A 19,216-nucleotide genomic window follows, 5' to 3' on the forward strand; every position below is an offset into this window, starting at 1 on the left:
GTGCAACCTCCCTGTCATTGTTTTTTTAAATTTTCATGTGAAGTGAATGAGTTATATAATATATATTTATCTGCATACCAACGTCGCTATGAAAGGATCTAACAGCGATGCCTGTGAATAGGCACTCCAAAGGCATGCGTTCAGAAAAGCCTCCTAGATCAATATAAATTTTCTTAAAGTCGAGACGCTAAAGCGGCCCAGAAAGAAACAATTCTCACCAGTGAAGCCAACTGATAGCTGGGTTCATTATCTTCACGTTTTATGCTGTTAAGCAATCACTGTTCCTCATGTTATAAGCGGTAACGTTGTTTGAAGAGTACAGGCAGTTGTTACCTTCAGTGTGTGTTCGAGCCTCACAATTTTCATTACGACTGCCCGGCTGGTCTACAAATTTGTCAGCATAAAGCTTTTCCAGCGTCCTCTTCTGCTGTCATAACCACAGTGACTGTTGCATTTTAATGTGGCATTCTGGTGTGCAGTACCAGAGCCATGTACTGCCATAAATTATTCCGTACCTTTGTTCGTGAGAGCGTAGTTTTTGTTTTGGAAGCTGTGGCGCAATCCCGTTTCTTCGAGCATTTTGGATGCATTCACGTTTTGATGCTTGTTGAACGCAGTTACATTCAAACACGATGTTCTAAGTTTTCTTAGTCGCCAAGGCTTATAGCTGTGTCGCCTGGTCTCGTTCGTCCACTTCAAACCTATTGAATCAGCTTTGCTAAGTGCCGCAGTTCGACGTCTATTGACTCAGTCGGGACCTTCGGAGCTGTTACCTTGAGATAACCAATCTCCTTAGGACTGTGCTTCGACTTGGCGTCGATTTGTGTCGGCTAGCGCTTCTTTTTACCTTGTTACTGTCAATGTTCTCTTCTTCCCTTTAGTGATGTTATCTTCATTCCGGTCGCCGACACCAGTAGGTTTACCACCCCAGCATTTGCCTTGCTTTTTTTTAATATCAGCTCCAAAAATTAGCTTAGCCCTAAGTGAAAGCTCCCAATGCGCACATAAAATGTGCGTATTGAAGAAAAGACTGAAATATGAAGCTGCGGTGAAAAATAATAAAATCATTTACCTCCTTTTCAGTGGAAACAGGTCACGCTGTCTAGGTCTTGCAGTTCACAAAGTCAATGGCTCTATAAACACAACCAACTGGTGTTTCAAGTTGTTTGAACATGAGATTGCCATGGAATTCCTTCTCACTCATATTGCTAGGTGCTCTAAATATACGCAGCGCGCTGTGAAAACTACTGGTTTATAAAGGTTGAAAATGTCTGAAATTTACCAGAAAACATCGTTCAGTCCCCTTAGTAAGCGCGAGCAATGTCAGCGCGATAATAGTCGGCATTATATACTAAGGTTACCGTTGTTAGATAAAACATTCTTTGAAAACACGTCAAGAAACTAGACGCCGCAAAACGGTGTATCATCTACTGCGAGGATAGCAAGATGCGTGCAATTGAAATTAATTCCTTAAACGCCGCAGCCATTCCAGTAATATTTAAAGAATCGTCCTATGTAATACGTAATCTAGGCTTTCCCAAGTGTAATATCAGACATTCGCGTTGTTTGAAAAAAACATTCTGCTTTAAAAACACGTGAGGAAACTAGACGCCACAAAAAAAAAAGATGTATCTTCCACTGCGAGAGTACCATTATGTGTGTAGTTGAAGTTCATTCCCTAAGCTCTGTAGCCATTTATGCAATATTTATATAATCGTCCGAAGTAAGACAGAAGCTCGGCTTTCCCACGTGTACTATCAGCATCAAATGAGACACAACCACAATAAATGTAACCTGAACACATGAATAAAAAAATATGAGCTGGTGCAAAAAAAAAATACTCGCAGTGTAAAATAACATTTCTGTGCGAAAGTCTTCTGTAGCAGGGAGCTCTTTGTGCCACGAGTGCGCGGCAGAGCGAATATATGGAGCAGGCAAGTACAGCGTGGTGATGAGGCGTGCACGTGGAAGTTCGTTCTTAAACGCATATCGAATTTGAGTACATTGGTTTCTTGAGACTAACTAATTCCTGGGTTAGTTAGTCTCGCAGTTTGAATCTAACGAGCAATAAAGAATACGGGACAAGTTTAAAAAATGACAAGAACACAGCGCCGACAAAGTCAAGTTGAAGTTGAAGTTTATTTCTCGCTCTTCGTGGTAAAGGTATCACTGGGAGAGAAAGAACGCAGGGAAAACAGCTGCTTAAATGCAGCTTGAGAGGCACCCTACGGCCACATTGCCGAGGCAGCGTATTGCCTCAGTTTTTCACAAGACAGCCACAAGTGAGGCAGTCGAAACAAAAACTAAAGTATCAACATGAACTAAATACAGCATATCAACATTTAGCATCACAATCAAAACAAAAAGCAATATAACTACTCAAAACAGAAAAACAATATAAATACTCAAAACAAAAGCATCACTTCATCCAAGTGTACAACATGAGCAGAATTTACCCGCGTTATAACCTTATATACAGTTCAGAGCACGTTCAAGCTAAACATCTTCAAAAAGGTACAAAATGTTTTTTGGGCTCTTCACTATTAGCGATATGTCGTTATTTTCTATAACGTTCCGATATTCTGACAGAATAAAAGACAAGGATTGCATACCGTAATTGGTGCGACGAAGAGGCAATGGCCAAGGAAAATGAGAGCGGGTATCATGCACTGTTGAATAGCGAGATATTTTTAGAAGCGAGAGAGTGGTTTCATTGTTAGTAATAACCGCAGTTTTGTGCATTGACAGCAATCTGAAAGGAAACAAAGAAGTGATTTTTAGAAGGCCAAATTTAATGAAGTATGGATGTGTGTGGGTATGCCACGATACGTTTGCTATTAGTCTAATTGCCCGCTTTTGTGCTGTTATTAGTTTGGATATGTTGTGCCAGGTCGTCGTTCCCCAAACTGTGAGACAGTATGTCAGTGATGGGAGAAAGAATGCTTGACAAATAAGGATCTTTACTTAAGACGGAAGTGTTAGCTATGTTAGCAAATAAGACCATTCAAGAGATTTAGTTGTTTCCGAACATGATTAACCTGCTCGTCCTAGGTGAGACACTCTGAGAAGATTAATCCTAAGCATTTTATGTTCGGGACGATTGCAATTTTTTTGCCTCTTAGTGATAGGGTGAAGTTGTCGGGAACAGTTTTGTTTCTTGTTCGAAATAAAACGGCCTTCGTCTTATCAGAATTCACTTTCACATTGTTATTTCTGGACCACTCGTCAAGATACTCAAGGAACTTATTGGCTCGCGAAAATAATTCGGCTTCTGTGCTACCTGACAATAGTGGTGTAATATCGTCAGCAAAGTACTAAAATTTATTCGGAAAGGGCATACACGGTATATACTCATGCTTGAAGTTATCAGCCGAATAAGCATCTGTCACGGTGTTTTTTTTTTTTTAGTGCAAATACTGAACCTCATATTTCTGCATTTTTTAAAAGAAATAATGACACCAAAATACGTTGCCACTTGTAAAAGTTGATACGCTCAGATCCAGCGTTTCGTAACTGGCTAGAAGACTTTTATGAATGCGGGATGTGGCTCTTAGGTGGATTGGTCACGTATCAGTTTCTACAGAGGTTACGTTTCTTGACTTACGTAAAGCTTTTGATTTTGTTAACCGTGAAATATTATAAACCAAACTTAGTAATTATGGCATACGTGGTGGTGCACTAGGTTTGATGCGCAATTATCTCACTAATAGGTACCAGTACGTAAAATTCAACAATGATGTATCGCCCAAACTAAAAATAATCAGTGGTGTCCCGCAAGCGTCTATACGAGGTCCAATTTTACTAAATCTTTATATAAATGGCTTGTCTGATATACCTCATTCCCCTCGTCTGGTTAAGTACGCAGATGATGGTAATGTATTTTTTGCGTCTACTTCGCTCCCAAATCTAGAATGTAGAGTTAATGAATATTTCAAGAAACTTTTAGCATCGTTGCATACAAATAGGCTACAACTAAATATAAATAAAACCAAATATATAATTTTTGCTCAAGTTAATAAACCTGTTAAATCAACCACCACTATAATATTTATGAATATTAAAATACAACAAATAGCGGTGCAAAAATTTTTGGGCGTGTGGTTTGAAACTGATCTATCTTAGAACACACATGTAGACCAGCTAAGTACAGAATTAAGTAAGGTTGTTGGGTGCCTCTGTAGGTTAACTAGTTTGATACCTCCTTGGTTGAAGAAAACATTGTACTACATTTTATTTTATTCCCGACTATCATATTGCAGCCTAGTATGGGGTGTACGAGTAAAAGAATTATACCCGGTTCACCAATTGCAGAAAAAAATTTAAGAATGGTTGAAAGCTACCTCAATATTTTTCTAGTTCAACCTTTCTTCTTAAAACTTGAAATCTTTAAACCTAGTCAGATATACTATTACAAGCTTGCACAATTCATAAAAAATAATAAGCTATATGATAATGTCGGGCCTAATACACCAAGTCGGTACTGATTACGAAAAGAAACGCTTAGAACGCCACGCATACGTACAAACTATGGCACGCAACAGGTAAACTACTAAGTCCCCCTATTTTTAAATAGCCAAGGAAAAAGGATTGATTTCAGGGCACGCATTTCAAAGAAGCCAGTAAGAAGATTCCTGCTCGAAAGTGAAATACTAAATACTTAACTTTATAATTTCTTCTTGTGGTGCTTTGTTAGAGTACAATAACTTAAGTTTCTTTTTGAGCGTGTGCTACGTATATTTGATGCATTTTATATGCTTGTTAGTGTTTTTAAAGTTTTATTTTCTGTTCATCTTTAACGCTTGCTGTCTGTACAAGATGTGTGCTATATGCAAGTTTTGTGTGAAATTGCACCCTGTCTGCCATTACTGCTCGATAGGACAGCAGTCCCTGTCAGGCTACGCCGTTAGGTCCTGCTTTATTGCGCGTTTGTTACCTCTGTAACAAACCAACGAATAAACTTCAAACTTCAAACGTTTACTGTGAGAGCATACTGCCGTTCTAATTCCAAATTACTTTTGTTATGCTTGAAGAGGCCTACATGGCGGTAGGCGTGAAGGCATTCAGTGTTCATGCTAGAACGACAAATGTAAAAAAGGTTCCAAAGGATCAGTCATGTGGCCTTTTAAGAAAAAAAAAGCAGTGATTTAATACTAGTCATTTAACTTTCAATGAAGCGATGCACTAAAGATTGGTTGAGTTCTGCTTTGAAAGTCAACAGCCTTCTTCTAGAAGCCCTCTGTGGTTGACCTTTGGCAGTAGCAATGTTGTGACGGTCCAAAGAATTCATTGCGACCTTTAGTAACTAGTGTAGCGAATTCGCAGCACGCAGAATGCATGCCGTATGTCGTTTCCGCGTAGCATTCGATAAAAATTTCAATGGCAGTGTGATCTTAGCAGCCAGCGCTTTCTTGTGAAAGTTTATGGCAACACTCCGAGGAAGTTACGTGAAGAGAAAGAGGGAGAGATGGTAACACTCCTTTTGTATTTTTGTATCATTACCGGAGGTTTGAAAAGCCTGTGTTTGTAAACACCTTGTTTATTTATGGTTTCACTCGAATATGCGGCAGCGCTAATTGCGGTATTTTCTTGAAAGAAATGTGTTCAAACTCAAACTGCTCTACAGATATATTTACGCAATGCCTTTTAACTATTGAGAATAACTAAAAAGAAATTAAACTGAAACCACTTGTACCATTTATTCCACTTCTTCCTCTACAATCTTCCTCTTCTCCCTTCGCACTTCTTTGATGGTCGAAAGTGCGTGGCAAGTGTGGTTCATCAGCAGTATATTATGTCAGGAACGATGATGACCAATTGAAATGAGACTTGATTTCTTCATAATAAGAAAAAAAGAACCTGCACAGTGAATGAGAACCAGAAGCCATGAAATCCAATATCAAAAACGAAGAGTCGGCAAGTGGCTGCCTTAGGAAAACCAGATAGCTTTTCCTTGCTGCGAACGAAATCAACTTCTTTGTATTCGCAAAATGCACTTTTAGTACTATTCACATCGCGAATAACTGATCTTCACGTTGGTGTTCAAAGCAATTCGGAAAAATTGCGTAGAATAGAACAAACGTCCAGTGTCGAAAAACTCGCGACCGACTAATAAGTCGAATTTTCCCCGCGCTGAAAAATTTTCGAAGATATGAAAGTCGGATAGCTAATATCATGTAGGGATTTTGATTTTACAGCGCAACTCTGAAGCACCTGTTCATGGGTTCAGCCGCGTTGCCGTCGGTGTAACCTAGGGTGAGGGGAGAGGAGGGGAGGGCAGGAGAGAGAGAGTGCTTCCCTCGAGACCTGTGGGCCGGTTGTGCCGAGCGCTCATAGATGGCGCCAGAGTAGTGCGCTACGCGCGCGCCATCGTTGGTCACCACTACATGTGTGGAGGTAGATGACTAGAAGGGGGCAGGTACGTCTGCAGCAGCACGCGCACCCATGCGCTGCTTCCTCGCAGTCGCGCCACACTCCGCTCCGTTGGCGTGCGGTGCTATGATATTTGCTGCGCGCGTTAGAGTGTCTGCGTCGACGACACCACTCACAACGTTCTCCTCCTAGTATAAGCCGTCTGTTTATGAACCATGCATTGGGGCAGCAGGTTAAACATATCTCCATCCATTTCTCCGACCACGGAGCCAACTTCATGACTATCAAAGACTTGGAGAGAAGCGCTACTTTAATAAAGAGTGTGCGTGGAAAATATAGAGTGCTTAGTAACTGTATACGTATCTCTAAAATTCTTTATTTTGATATATAGCAAAATCAAATCACCTACCAAGCTCCTCTCAAATTTCGCATTAGGGAGTATTGCATCGTAATTGTCCTTAGAAATTTTGCTGTTCATTCGTACTTAAACACTGCAATGCCAGTGATAGATGCGTCGTGGCAATGGTAAAGACGGAACTACTTTTTCTGTGCTCTCAAACACTGAGCCTGCCAAAACACATTCTGGTCGTTATATCGTGTTTCCAAAATTTAATTTTTTTTTCGTTTCAGGTAGCATAATAGGACCTGCCAAAAGTAAGAAGTCTATCAAAGTGTCAACTACAAACCCAGGCAGTGAGTGACAAGTAGTTAGAGTCAAAACCCCAAGTAACAGCACAACGAACCATATCAAGAAAAAATCGAGACATAATGTCCGGAATTGACTGCTAAAAAACCCGTCAGTCAAGCAGATGACAACGACCTCGGGAAGTTCGCGTACGATGGAAGGTGCATAAAGCGAGATCAACACAGAAAGACTTCATGCAGTTTGCATTAATTTACAGGAGAGTTGTGAACACCAAACAAGTCAACTGATAAGGCAAACTAGAGTCTGACCGAGTATCCAATGTTCGGCAGTCATGCCACCAGCATGGCGATAGTGAAGGTTGCCAACTAAGTAGCAGTGGATCTGGAAACGGACCGCCCCAACCAGGCAGTAAACCGTGCGGACATCACTGCATACGGAAGCACTGCTCCGCTGCAAAAAGAAATGAACTGAACATAAGAAGGAGTATTCAAAACAAACTAGACCTCAGATTAAATGCGCTTAGGTGGCCCTTCGAAGGGACAGCTTTCCATAATATAAAAGGTGGACGTCTCTTAAGACTACTCAAAAGCGTGAACGGGTCCTTGTGTCCAAGCAAAAATAGTGTGTAAAATAGAGTGGACTAGAAAAAAGGCGAAACCATCTCCTTCGGGAAGACGACCGACGAGTAGAGAGTGACAGACAAGAACTACCCGCTGACACGTAGCCACAAAGGCGTTACAAACAGAAACATAATGGCTGTACCCACATTCACTGCGGTAGACTACGTGGTGCTGGCTGGGTTTCTTGCCATGTCGACTGGCATTGGAATGTTCATCGCCTGGCGCGATCGTGGGAAGAAATCCAACAAGCAGTTCTTGACTGCCAACAAGGAACTCGGCTGGCTTCCGGTTGCTATGTCTATGATGGCGAGTTTCCTGTCCTCCACCTCCTTCCTCGGACTGTCCTCGGAAGTGTTCGTGCGGGGCTCCACGCTGTGGTCCGGCACCATAGCTACCTCGCTGGCGATTCTCATGGCGGCTTTAATTTTCATGCCCATGTACTACAAGATGGACATTACGAGCATCAACGAGGTATTTTTTCCTTTTCCTTTTTTCCTTAACATTAGTTCTTTAGATTTGGTCTTCCCTACTAACCGCTAACTTTTCAATACTAGACCACTAACCTTTCGGCAGAAAAATGCCACACTCGTACACTGTACATCCGCACTAAGCGAAGGGCGAAGTGAGAAAATATACGACAGAGTTTTAAGGAAATTCTGCACAGCATTCTAACTGCAACACGCTAACTCACATATCACGACATCACTATGCATTATAGAAACTCCCGCCAAATCTACCCCCCTCCTCACCCTTCTCTCACCAAAACCGAGCAGGTGGTATAGCGTCAATTACAAACCGCCACCATGCCATCGCCTTTCCTCCTCTCCCTCATATATAGAGGGGAGATATCTCCGAACGGTCATTTATGCCCAAGCACCAGAGCGGATTTTAAACACACATACCAAATTTGCCCTAACAAAACGAAACCTCCCCTCCAGGGGATGGAATCACAGGAGCGATGGGAGGCTGCTCTGCGCAGCTGAGAGGCGGAGCTACAGCTTCAGATCGTGGGCTGGGCTTTGAAGGTTGCCGCGGCTCTACAGAGCCCGGCCATCTACAGCGGCCCGCGGGCCCGTCGCCATGCTGCTCAACACCCCTCAACACCCTTACCTGTTCCACTGAAGTGGATCTGATAAAGTTAATACCAACCAACCAAGCTAACGAAAGCACGGGCATAGTCGACCCAATACTTTTACATGCTCCAGTCATTGACAAGCGTGTAGTATAATTGGTTTTTGGGTAAAGGAAATGGCGCAGTATCTGTCTCAAATATCGTTGGACACCTGAACCGCGCCGTAAGGGAAGGGATGAAGGAGGGAGTGAAAGAAGAAAGGAAGAAAGAGGTGCCGTAGTGGAGGGCTCCGGAAAATTTTCGACCACCTGGGGATCCTTAACGTGCACTGACATCGCACAGCACACGGTCGTCTTAGCGTTTTGCCTCCATAAAAACGCAGACACCACGTTCGGCTTCGAACCCGGGTACTCCGGATTGGCAAGCGTGTAGAAAAGACTAATAGAGTGTGTTGTATATCGCGACCTAAGCCAGAGTACGTATCTAGTGTGCAAGATATCTTGGTATACTCGTTACGTACAGAATTTCAGACCGAAAGGGCACAAAATATGTTACACTGTCCTTAAGTCAACCACTATCACAAGTGAGCTCTTATTACAAGTCTCTCACTTATACGGTTTCTCGTTGGGAATTTTGTATGCGTATCTTGCACAGCTTTTACGAAACGACCAATAACTCAAGACTGACTGAGTGGGTTCCTTAACTAGCATAAATAACTTAATAAACCCAGAATTTGCAGACTTAAGATCAACTTTTCTATCCTAAATGACAATTTTGCACTTCGAACGTCCTTTGGCACCCAACGCCGACAAAGCTTTCTTGGAGGCACACAACACTTTAGATATACTTTGATTTGCTCTTTTTGTCACTTGATTCGTACTACAACAGTCGATTTGATTCCGGTACCGTATGCAACATGAGTTTAATTTCCTCTACGCCTCAGTTTCTTAATTGCCGCAGTTTAATCAGACACGCCTTCCTGGTCAGTAAGCATTCGATATGATTTATTATGATTAAGGTGGTGTCGGCGAGCTGCATGGTGCTATTCCGATGACATTCACTAGAACTGCTGGGCTTACACGTTCAGCCTCTTCAGCAAGTAAAAACGGATGCTTAAATCTATTTCCCGAACAAGGCAAGTTTTGATGGCCTTACCAAAACAAATGGAAGATGGCAAAGTATAATGCAATAAAATTAGTGGTTCCTTATGAAGATAACCACCGGCCCAAGAGTTATAGCTGAAAACAATTAGGAGCGTCTATTAAATGGCACACCTCTTTTTCATTCCAGTACCTGGAGAAGAGGTTTATGTCCACAGCTGTGAGAAAAATTGGGTCCGTCCTCTTCATTGTACAGACAGTAAGTACTGGTCGTATCCGGGCCCTTCGTTTCAATCATTCCAGGAAAAATAACTGTCCGGGCACTAAGCCCTTTCCTCCTGTTGACACATCTTGTATGCTTTAGTAACCAAAGCAGGCAACCGGCAAACTACCTTATTACATTCCACAGATGAAATATTGTTCAAATATTTATATGGCATGTTCTATATCAGGCTTGAAATAAGCTGTAATGTGTGCAGTAATTAAAAAGAAACAGTACATACGGGAAATTTTGCCAGAAAATAACTTACTAATTAGGTGTAGGGGCTGGCTTCTTGGTTCAACATTTTTTTAGGACGACAGCGCGGCCGGAGCACGGACAGGGAAGACTGACACAAATATAGGCACTGTCTAACAACATCGTTCATTGACTTGAACTGGCTTATATAGGCCCAGTCCCTTAACAACACAGAAAAACAACAATTCAAGTTCCCGTGGCAACATTATATCGTTGGCCCGTAGCATTCCCTCAAGTTACCAACATGCTCATGGGCGCTTAGAAATATCTTTTTTTCGCTCAGGTCTACGAATTGCTTGCTGACACATTTATCAGAGAATCTTGATATTGCCTGAGCTTCTACTATGACTCTTGTGGTGGTGTCGCGGCACTTGCGCAGAACGGCTATTCTTTCAAAGGCACGTGTGAAGTTTTCACACTGGCTGCAGTGCTTGCTTAGCTCACCCAAGTTACCATTTTTTGGATTTCTGCGATGTTCCTGTAGCCTTGTATTCAGGCATCTAACCGTCTGACCGATATAGATATTTCCACATTACAGGGGGATTTAATAAGCAACATCTTTTACACAGCTTACAAGACGCGGACGATGCTTCGTCACACAGTCTGGCTTTCTGGTTACAATCAGTTGCTGGGCGAGTTGGTACTTCATGCTTACATTCACAGCGCAAAGACAAACACGGACTTGAGGGGAGACACCACAAAGCGCCGTTTAAAAGGAAATTCGATCAATATCAACAAACGGGAGTCGAACCCGCGGCTGCGGAAACAGATCTTTAACGGCTGTTGGGCGAGACCACTACGCTACCGTCGGAGCTTAACCGTTTTACACAACTGGTGCAATTTCTTTAGGATCGAAAAAACAACATGCTAAGCTCACACAACTCGATAAATGAGCTTTTTGAATGTGGCTACTACGAATACATCATTCACTTGCGAGATAGATGATCTTGGTTTATCTATTAAGATTAGCTTGGAAAGTTTGTTCTCTGCGAGTGGTTTTTAAACTAAGAGACGCGTTCAAAGACCGGCATGTTACATTAGCTTTAGGACATGGAAGACCACTCAGCTAAATTATGCATCGCGCAGTAGAGCTCCCTCGAGTGTCAATTATGCATTCAATGAGGTGAAATATCCTACCTACCACGGAAGTTACCGAAATTGCGATGCATCCTGAAGCAAATTTTTCAGCGTGCATTTCGAAAACACAGCGTATAAAATCGACATGTCATGGACACGCTAATTTAGTGTTTCGTACCCCACTGATGAGCGTACCATTGTGATCAGTTGTTGTGACTTAAAAGAAGTGTTGTCAATACCGACTAAGTTTTGTAACATTACTTTCTAAACATTCTCTCTGCTGAGGAACGCGTTGATTAGAACGCGTTAATTGATTGGTGGATTACATGCCATCTTCATTGTACGTACATTTATGTATGTGAGTCACAAAGCTTAGAACTGCGGTGTGGTTTGCCGACGAAGAAGTATAGAAATTATCATTGAATTGTTCCTTTACGCCAGAGTAAATTAATTGCCAAAAAAATCTACGAAAAATATTTACCCTTGACACTGTGCACGTCAATCCCACTGATTGCACTGCAGGACCCATTTCGGAACGAGGAAGTAAGGGATTGAACATCGCAATCAAAGCTTGTCACTTTTGTGCGGCTAGACAAGACTCTCGTGTGATAGTACACAGAAACGCATTGAGCCTTAAAGCTTGTCCATCAAATCTCTGCATCCACTTTGTCCTTGAATTCCGCTATGCGCAACACAAAAGGAATTACTTGAGACTACAATTAGCGGAGATTTATTTAAGAACCTGTGTGACATTGATAGTGCAATCAGACATGCCACGAGAGTTATCGTTCCTGAACAAATGCATTTGCATAAAGACTACCGCAAAATTGTGCGAAAAGCAACACGTGTCTCATGGCGCTAAAACCGTGAAGTAGCACAATATATCCTTTTATGCTCTGCGGTTCCTGCGACACAAAATTGTATTTTGAAAGCCACCATAATGGTAACCAAGCTTTCTCACGGTCCTGGTTGTATAACATTGCATTTGTGAGAGCCAGCATTCAAAGAAATGCAAGCAGTTCCAAATGTCAAGTCCTAGAGAGCCGTAATGCAAGTGCGCAATATGAACCACATTAGAGGCCGAAATGTAAAGCCGGCTTAATGTCAAGCTTGAATAAGAAGCATATCTATCAAGATAACATTCCTTTTACACATGGTGGCAATGTGCATGTTGCAAAGGACAACAATTACTTGCCAGGATCCAGCTCACGATTAGGTTTCGTACTTAGTCGCCGACTTAGACAAAGGACACGCATACCAGACGTCACCTGATATGTCTATTGTCTCTTGTCTCTTCTGTTTATCTCGCCTGGCGCGAATTTCTGCCCTTTTTAACGGTGGCATGCCTTCGCATCTCGCTCAGTGCTATGCCAACTGTCGGAAGGCCGTATTTCTTTGGCAGAAATGAACACGCTACGTCATATTTTCCTTCCTGACAGCAGCGACTTTTAGAGCAGCAGAGCACACAGTTCGGTCGTTCTAGACATATCTTTTGCCCTCTCTACTCGCTGCAGCGAGCACCTCAGTGAAGCCTCGGAAGCGATCTTGAGCACGCTTGATAACTCATCGCTTGGTCTACTGAATAAAAACTTCTCCCTAAATATTGCCAAGTAAGATCAACTTTGTTCTGCGCAGACCACCACAGGCTGTCTTTTGTCGCGCTTTAGTACTCTTGCGATTCGACCTAATTTATAATGCCGTAGAAATGTTAGGGGCGAAATACAACCACACGAGCTGAAGTCAGCACTTCTGGCGAATCTTTCGTGGATTGTGAGAAGCCGAACCGTCACTGGGCTATAATTCGACGTTTGGTGTGCGGTCCATGCATCTTGAAGTCTTGAAGGAGCTAGACACCGCAGCGGACACGGGACACGGGACACGGAGAACCAGCCGGCCAGAAAAAAGTGGAAGTCATTCCCTACCTGCACAGGGTTTCACATAATCTCAAAAAGATTTCAGGCATATATGGCATTGACATTGTATTTCCGGCACCCTGTAAGCTCTCTAGATTATGCAATCTAGTAGGAAAGGGGGACTCGATTCGAGGAACTTGCAGCAAGAAACATTTGGAAGAAAATAAGCGTGTCGCATGTGCAACAGGGGTAATCTACAAGATCCCCCTCGGTTGTGGGCGCTTTTATATTGGACAAACCGGTAGGTGCTTAAATGATCGCTTGAGAGAACATGCGCGTCCCTTGGGGGAGGCGGGGGGTTCGAATCTGCCTGTTCATTGCCGCAAGTGTCGAGGTTGTTGGCCTCAGTTCAGCCAGACCCAGATTGTTGGAAGAAGGAAGGGGCAGCTTCAGAGAGAGATTATGGAGGCCATTGCCATCTTGCGCTCGCAAGCGGATGAATGCGTTAGTTCGCCTTCGGTTTCCATACTCCAAAAAAACTGGGTTTCCTTGACAGGTAACAGGTTGGGCTGCTTCCTTTTGACGTTCTTTTCTTCCTTTGTCTTGTGGTTTTCATGCTTCCACATGCGGTCGACGTTTTTTTTTTTTAACACTTCTGATGTCTGTAGACTGTGACTCGCATGATGAGCATTGCATAACGTTTTAAAGTCTGATTTCTGTAGATTGTGACTCGCATATCTTTCGTGTGCATTGTTGTCAGTTAGGTCTTGTTATCTGTTGTTTTCATCCCCCCTTTTTTACTTGATTGTAGGATCACACGTGCCTCTGTCTTTATAAAGCCATGAAGTTTCAAATAAAATTTTAGTTGCAAGTACCGCCCTGTGTCGTCTTCTTTCTCTGTCCCGTGTCCGCTGCGGTGTCTAGCTCCTTCATGTCTCACCAACTGGCCTACACATCTGCCCTCCTAAGCCATGCATCTTATTTTCCCTGTCTCTTCTCACCCTGAGCCAACGTCCTGAAATGCGTAAAGCATCCTCCGTGGTGGCAGTCGCTCTTGTATTCTTATTCACTTCCTATTGGGCACTTTGACATAAGTTCTGGTGGTGTTATGTGCTGAATGTGTTTTTTTTTTCAAAATCCTTTATTTTTTCCTGCCTGTCTGAGGAATAAAAAATTCCACTTAATATTGCGGTCAGATATTCTGCAACCTCGATATCGTAAACACCTCTTTGTTGGAATTTCAGTGGTTTATTTACACGAAGGAAGCCAACAGTCACTGAAGCAAAGGATCGTACGGGAATAAATCCATGTTTTTTTCAGCTTATGATGCTGATCAGGGTAAATAATGACGTAGCTATTTTATCGCTGCAAGATAGTTTATCAGAAAGCAGAACAACCACATGCCACCGGTGGGATCCGAACCCATGAGCTGCAAGCTTCAACACCACAAATTAGACGAAAAAAAACATGAAAACGTTCCTTCTGGTTCATGGTTTCGCTGACTCACGGCTTCCTTCGTGTATATGTCATACCGATCCCAATTTTTTGTGCGTATAACGAGCTAAATACTTTATTTTGCAACTTTATTCATGGTACGAAAAAGTTGGGGTATTTTTTTTTGTTCTTTGGTAGCTCCACGATGAGTGAATTATTTTGAAGAGCAGTTGAACGTGGAAAAAGTAGGTTCGCCGGATGAATAACAATGGCAACCCAGAGAGATTGACGAGCGCTGTAAAAGAAATGATTGAGCAACAAAACAAGGGGTTCTGTCTATTCTATCGCCTCCTAACAAATATCTACCGATTTTCTCTGAAAGCGAATGCAACCCAAAACAACTTCGGGTTTCGGTTCGAAATAAAGGTTTTTTTTTGCCTTTAACAATAAAATAATAAGGACATTCATACCACTCCTTTTAAGTGCTGCAGTGTTTTTCGACGTTGTCATACATCTGAATACATAACATCAAACTCAATGTGACGCTATTTCAGAACCAGTGTTGGCGCGCGGTAACACGTTACAAGTAACGGCGTTACCGGTAACGCGTTCCTTGTTTCGGTAACTTAGTAACGTACTCGCTACCATTCGGGAACTGTAACGGTTAACGTACTTGCGTTAACATTTTTCGGTAACGTGAGGGGTCACGTTACTAGTTACTTTTTTTTCCAGTTGTCCCCCACTCCGCTCGCTTTTTTTAGAAACAAAAAGCGCAGAGCACCTAAATTGATGTTGCAAATAAACAAACAGGTGCTCTCCACGACCTCTGTTCCGGCTCGCATGCATGCCATAAAACGCCTGCTCTTGACGACATAGCCAACTAAAAAAAAGGACAAGACAGCCATAAAGCACGAAGCACGTGCACGAACACGCATTCACACACTTGCTTTCACCAACCTCCCCTTCCCGAACCGCTCACACACACAACTCTGGAAGAATGCCGAGCATTTTTGAACACAACATTTTGCAGAATTACTGTAACTTTTTTTTAGAGTTCAGCGATGTTTTCTTTGTGAAGTTAGAATTGGTGATGAAGTGTCATTTTGCGTTTAATGTCACATTCAGAAAATGGCTTCACTATGTGCCACAGTTAGAATCCATCACATGTAACTCTACAGGCAACTTTAGGTCACTATAACATTGCTAAGCTCCTGCACGTTTGTGCAAAGTATTCCCGTTAAATCAGGATTTCGCGTAAAATCGTTGTTTGGGCTACAAGTTTTATGTGCAAAATTAGGTTTATGAAATTGTTATCATGAGTTCTTAATGCCAAGACGCACTAATTAGAACTTATGACCATGAAGTAACGGCAAAGTAACGTGCGGTACTTTTTTTCGGTAACGGTAGCGGTAACGCGTTCCTTTTTTTTTTTTGTAGGTTACGTAGGCAGGCAACGCGTTCCTTTTTTGTTAGCGTAACGAGTAACGTATTTAGCTACTTTTTTTCGGTAACGCCTACTACACCGATCAGCACATTCCAGAAAACAACAACTCTTCCGTTTCCCTTTGAAGCCATGAGAACGCGGTTTCTGAGGCCACACCCGCTTGAATCATTGGCCAACGCAGGGCCCATGGTTAGCATGCCTGCTACCTGACCCACGCTTATGCATTTGAGTTGTCATTACTAAGTTGGAGCAGGTGGCAGTTACGCGATACGACACGCTATGCCGACTTTGATTACCATTGAAAAATAGCACATAAATCTGTCCCCATAAAATAAACAGCGTTCTTGACACTCAGAAAGGAGGTATACGTTCTGCCAGAAATTTGTTCGCTCAGCGTTCAGCATTTGTCGGATTTTATTGCCCCGGAAACCGACACTAATATATTAAATAATTAAATAATTAACTTATTTCTCTAGTGCTCGGCCATCTTTTATTATCTCATAGGTAGAACGATGTGGCGGCAGTTGGGGCAAACGGGTGTATTGAATTGTCTTGCTGCACTCTAGTGTGCCAATTTTATATCTACGCACTCTGCACAGAACCTCTAAGTGCCCGGTATTGTACTTCCTTTGTGGTTACGTGCCAAGGAACAATATCTTGAAACTACTTTGCAGTTTTGCTGCGTGCGCGCTATACGGCCTGAATTCCAAGTGGAATTTATCAGGCGAACCTTTGCATTTCCACGGAACACCTTTTGTGTCTCGTTGCCTCCTGACAGCATAAAGAAGGAATAAGTCTAAAACACAACGTGTAATGCCAACATCGGGGTATAGCCTGAAAAAAAGAAAGACACAGGTCATCTTCACTCAGTACGAAGTGTATGTGCGTCAGTGCCTACAAGCATCCTTCTTATTTCAATGTTACAGCTGCTCTACCTGGGCATTGTGCTATACGGCCCGTCACTTGCTCTTGGATCAGGTAATGCGCTGCCTGCGCGCCTTGCTAGCTTCTTGCTTTTCCTTTTTCTTGTTCCTGTCGTTCATGTCTTCAAAATGAAGAGGAATAATTCATACAATACACGAAATAAACAGAATGTAGGAACGGTATTCTAACTATCCTATAATTTCGCGGTCCTCAGTTTCATTATGAAGGCTTCTTACAAGTAGTCAAGAACTTAATGCCCGTGCTGTACGAGTTGTGTTGTCGAGATACACCGGCAGATTCACTGTAGCCGTTTTAGAGCTCAAATGAAGTTTCATTTAGGCGTGCAGATCGCAATTGCTAAACCTATCTCTAGCGTTTTTCTTTTTTGCTTGCTAACAGATGTTGCTCTATTTTCTAAATTTATGCAGCGAGACAAAAAGGTTGTAAGCGTAAATGGTCCACAGTACAAACAATGCCAGCGCGTGTGTTCGTAATGACATAGCGTGATTATTTCGTCCGAAGGCTGCGGTGTGAGCTTTCTACTTCCAGCTTTCTTACTTCATCACGCTTCGTTTCCTACTCGTTCCAGTAACCGGCTTTCCGGTGTGGTCATCCATCCTCCTCAACGGGGTCGTGTGCACATTCTACACCTCCATAGTAAGTTTCTGCCGCCTCCTTGTGTGCGGCCTAAACGTAATGCTTCTACATCAAATATTAAAACTGCAATTGACCAGCATAGTTGTGTGCCCCAAAGAGACATGGTTTCGATCGCCGTTCAGTCCTAACCCGTGTATTGTATATTTAAAATTTTCCGGATTTTGTAGCAATCCGTACGAACGAGCGGGAAGAGAAAAATTTACGGAAGCAGAGAAGTAATGTTCTAGACTTATAATGTAGTCCTGCATTATTAGTCCGAAGAGAGGTGGCTGCCGGAGGCTCATCAAAACGTCACCGCAGGCGTTGCGTTTACATTTAATTTCGCGCGTACCTTATGTGCTGTGCTTACGTTCGCTGCGGAAAAAGGCACCGCAAGATTTCCTCGCCCTTGACGTATTTAAAAGACAACTGATTCGACTTCCCCTGGTCTGCAAGCCCAAACTTGACTATGATTTTTGCAAACGATCGAAAAGTGCAAATAAAAAATTAACAAGTAAAATCTGGTTACTTAGCGGGACAAATGTTATAGTTTCTGAATTGCTGATCTACCGGAGCCAATCATGATCGGTCAGGAATAGCTTCCGCTTTTTCGACTCGTATTTCTAGAGATTTTTTCAAGCTGCTCGTTGAAGCCTTGAGTGTCTAAAGGTGTAGTTACGCTTTGGAAATTTTAGCGTGCACAGCACGCTTGCCGATATATTATTACGGATCTTTTTTACTTATTCAGTTTTATGCTTTTCTTGCGGTGCGAAGGCTGGCATATGCTTCGACGGAACACGCCAGCATAATAGCACGGAACTAGAAGCATACTCCTAGCTTTCAAGCCACTCCACAAGGTTTCGCGTAGCACCGCCACATGCCATGTTTGAGTTCTCATTTTAGCTGTCTATTATGTCCTGCACATTTCGCTCCCACCTGGCCATCACCGTATTTAATAAATAAAAATCTTTAGTTATTTCATGCGGGGGTTCCTTGGTTTTGTGCTTTACATTCTGCTCGCGCATAATGAATCCTTTATAAAGAAAGCACTTGTACGGTCACCAACATCAATCAAGAACCTTGTAACTGTAAGTGCGTTCACCGTGCGATCTTTTGCCGTTTTTTAGGAAACCCAGTTACTACCCGAACTTGCTCATATGTTGTTCTTCCCGAGCAACCTCTCGTGCAGCTGGCGCGACGCTCCTCCGAACTCGGGTACACGAGTTACTCAGGTAAGCTCCGATAGCAACTCGGGTGAGCTGGGATAAGTTCGGAGCTACACGAGAGGTTGCTCGGAAAGAAAAACATGAGTAGCGAATTCCCTACCGGTGGCTGCGTTAGAATCAGCTGCCTACCAGTACAGTGGCGCATCTCTTAACCGCTGCGCCACTGCGGTGGTAGTGGTATGAGGACTCGCCGCCATCTATGAAAGTTAAGTAGAGAATGACCAGTTCTGCATATATGGGCATTGACCCACTAAAGATATCGCGTCATGTCTGAGGTGGAGCTTGGATGTCCTCTGCA

General features: G+C 42.8%; 1 protein-coding gene across 1 annotated transcript in view; it reads left to right on the plus strand.

The window, feature by feature from the left end:
* The first annotated feature begins 7,204 nt into the window (after positions 1 to 7,204).
* LOC144099207 (sodium-coupled monocarboxylate transporter 1-like) overlaps positions 7,205 to 19,216 on the plus strand; it is a 30,517-nt gene continuing 18,505 nt past the window's right edge. The window contains exons 1-4 of the mRNA XM_077632351.1: positions 7,205 to 8,106; positions 9,998 to 10,066; positions 17,059 to 17,110; positions 17,646 to 17,713. Coding sequence (XP_077488477.1) covers positions 7,768 to 8,106; positions 9,998 to 10,066; positions 17,059 to 17,110; positions 17,646 to 17,713 — 528 coding nt within the window. The 5' untranslated portion in view covers positions 7,205 to 7,767. The remainder of the gene's footprint in view (positions 8,107 to 9,997; positions 10,067 to 17,058; positions 17,111 to 17,645; positions 17,714 to 19,216) is intronic.

Source organism: Amblyomma americanum, chromosome 7 (genome assembly GCF_052857255.1).
Source record: "Amblyomma americanum isolate KBUSLIRL-KWMA chromosome 7, ASM5285725v1, whole genome shotgun sequence".
In the NCBI taxonomy this organism is placed as follows: domain Eukaryota; kingdom Metazoa; phylum Arthropoda; class Arachnida; order Ixodida; family Ixodidae; genus Amblyomma; species Amblyomma americanum.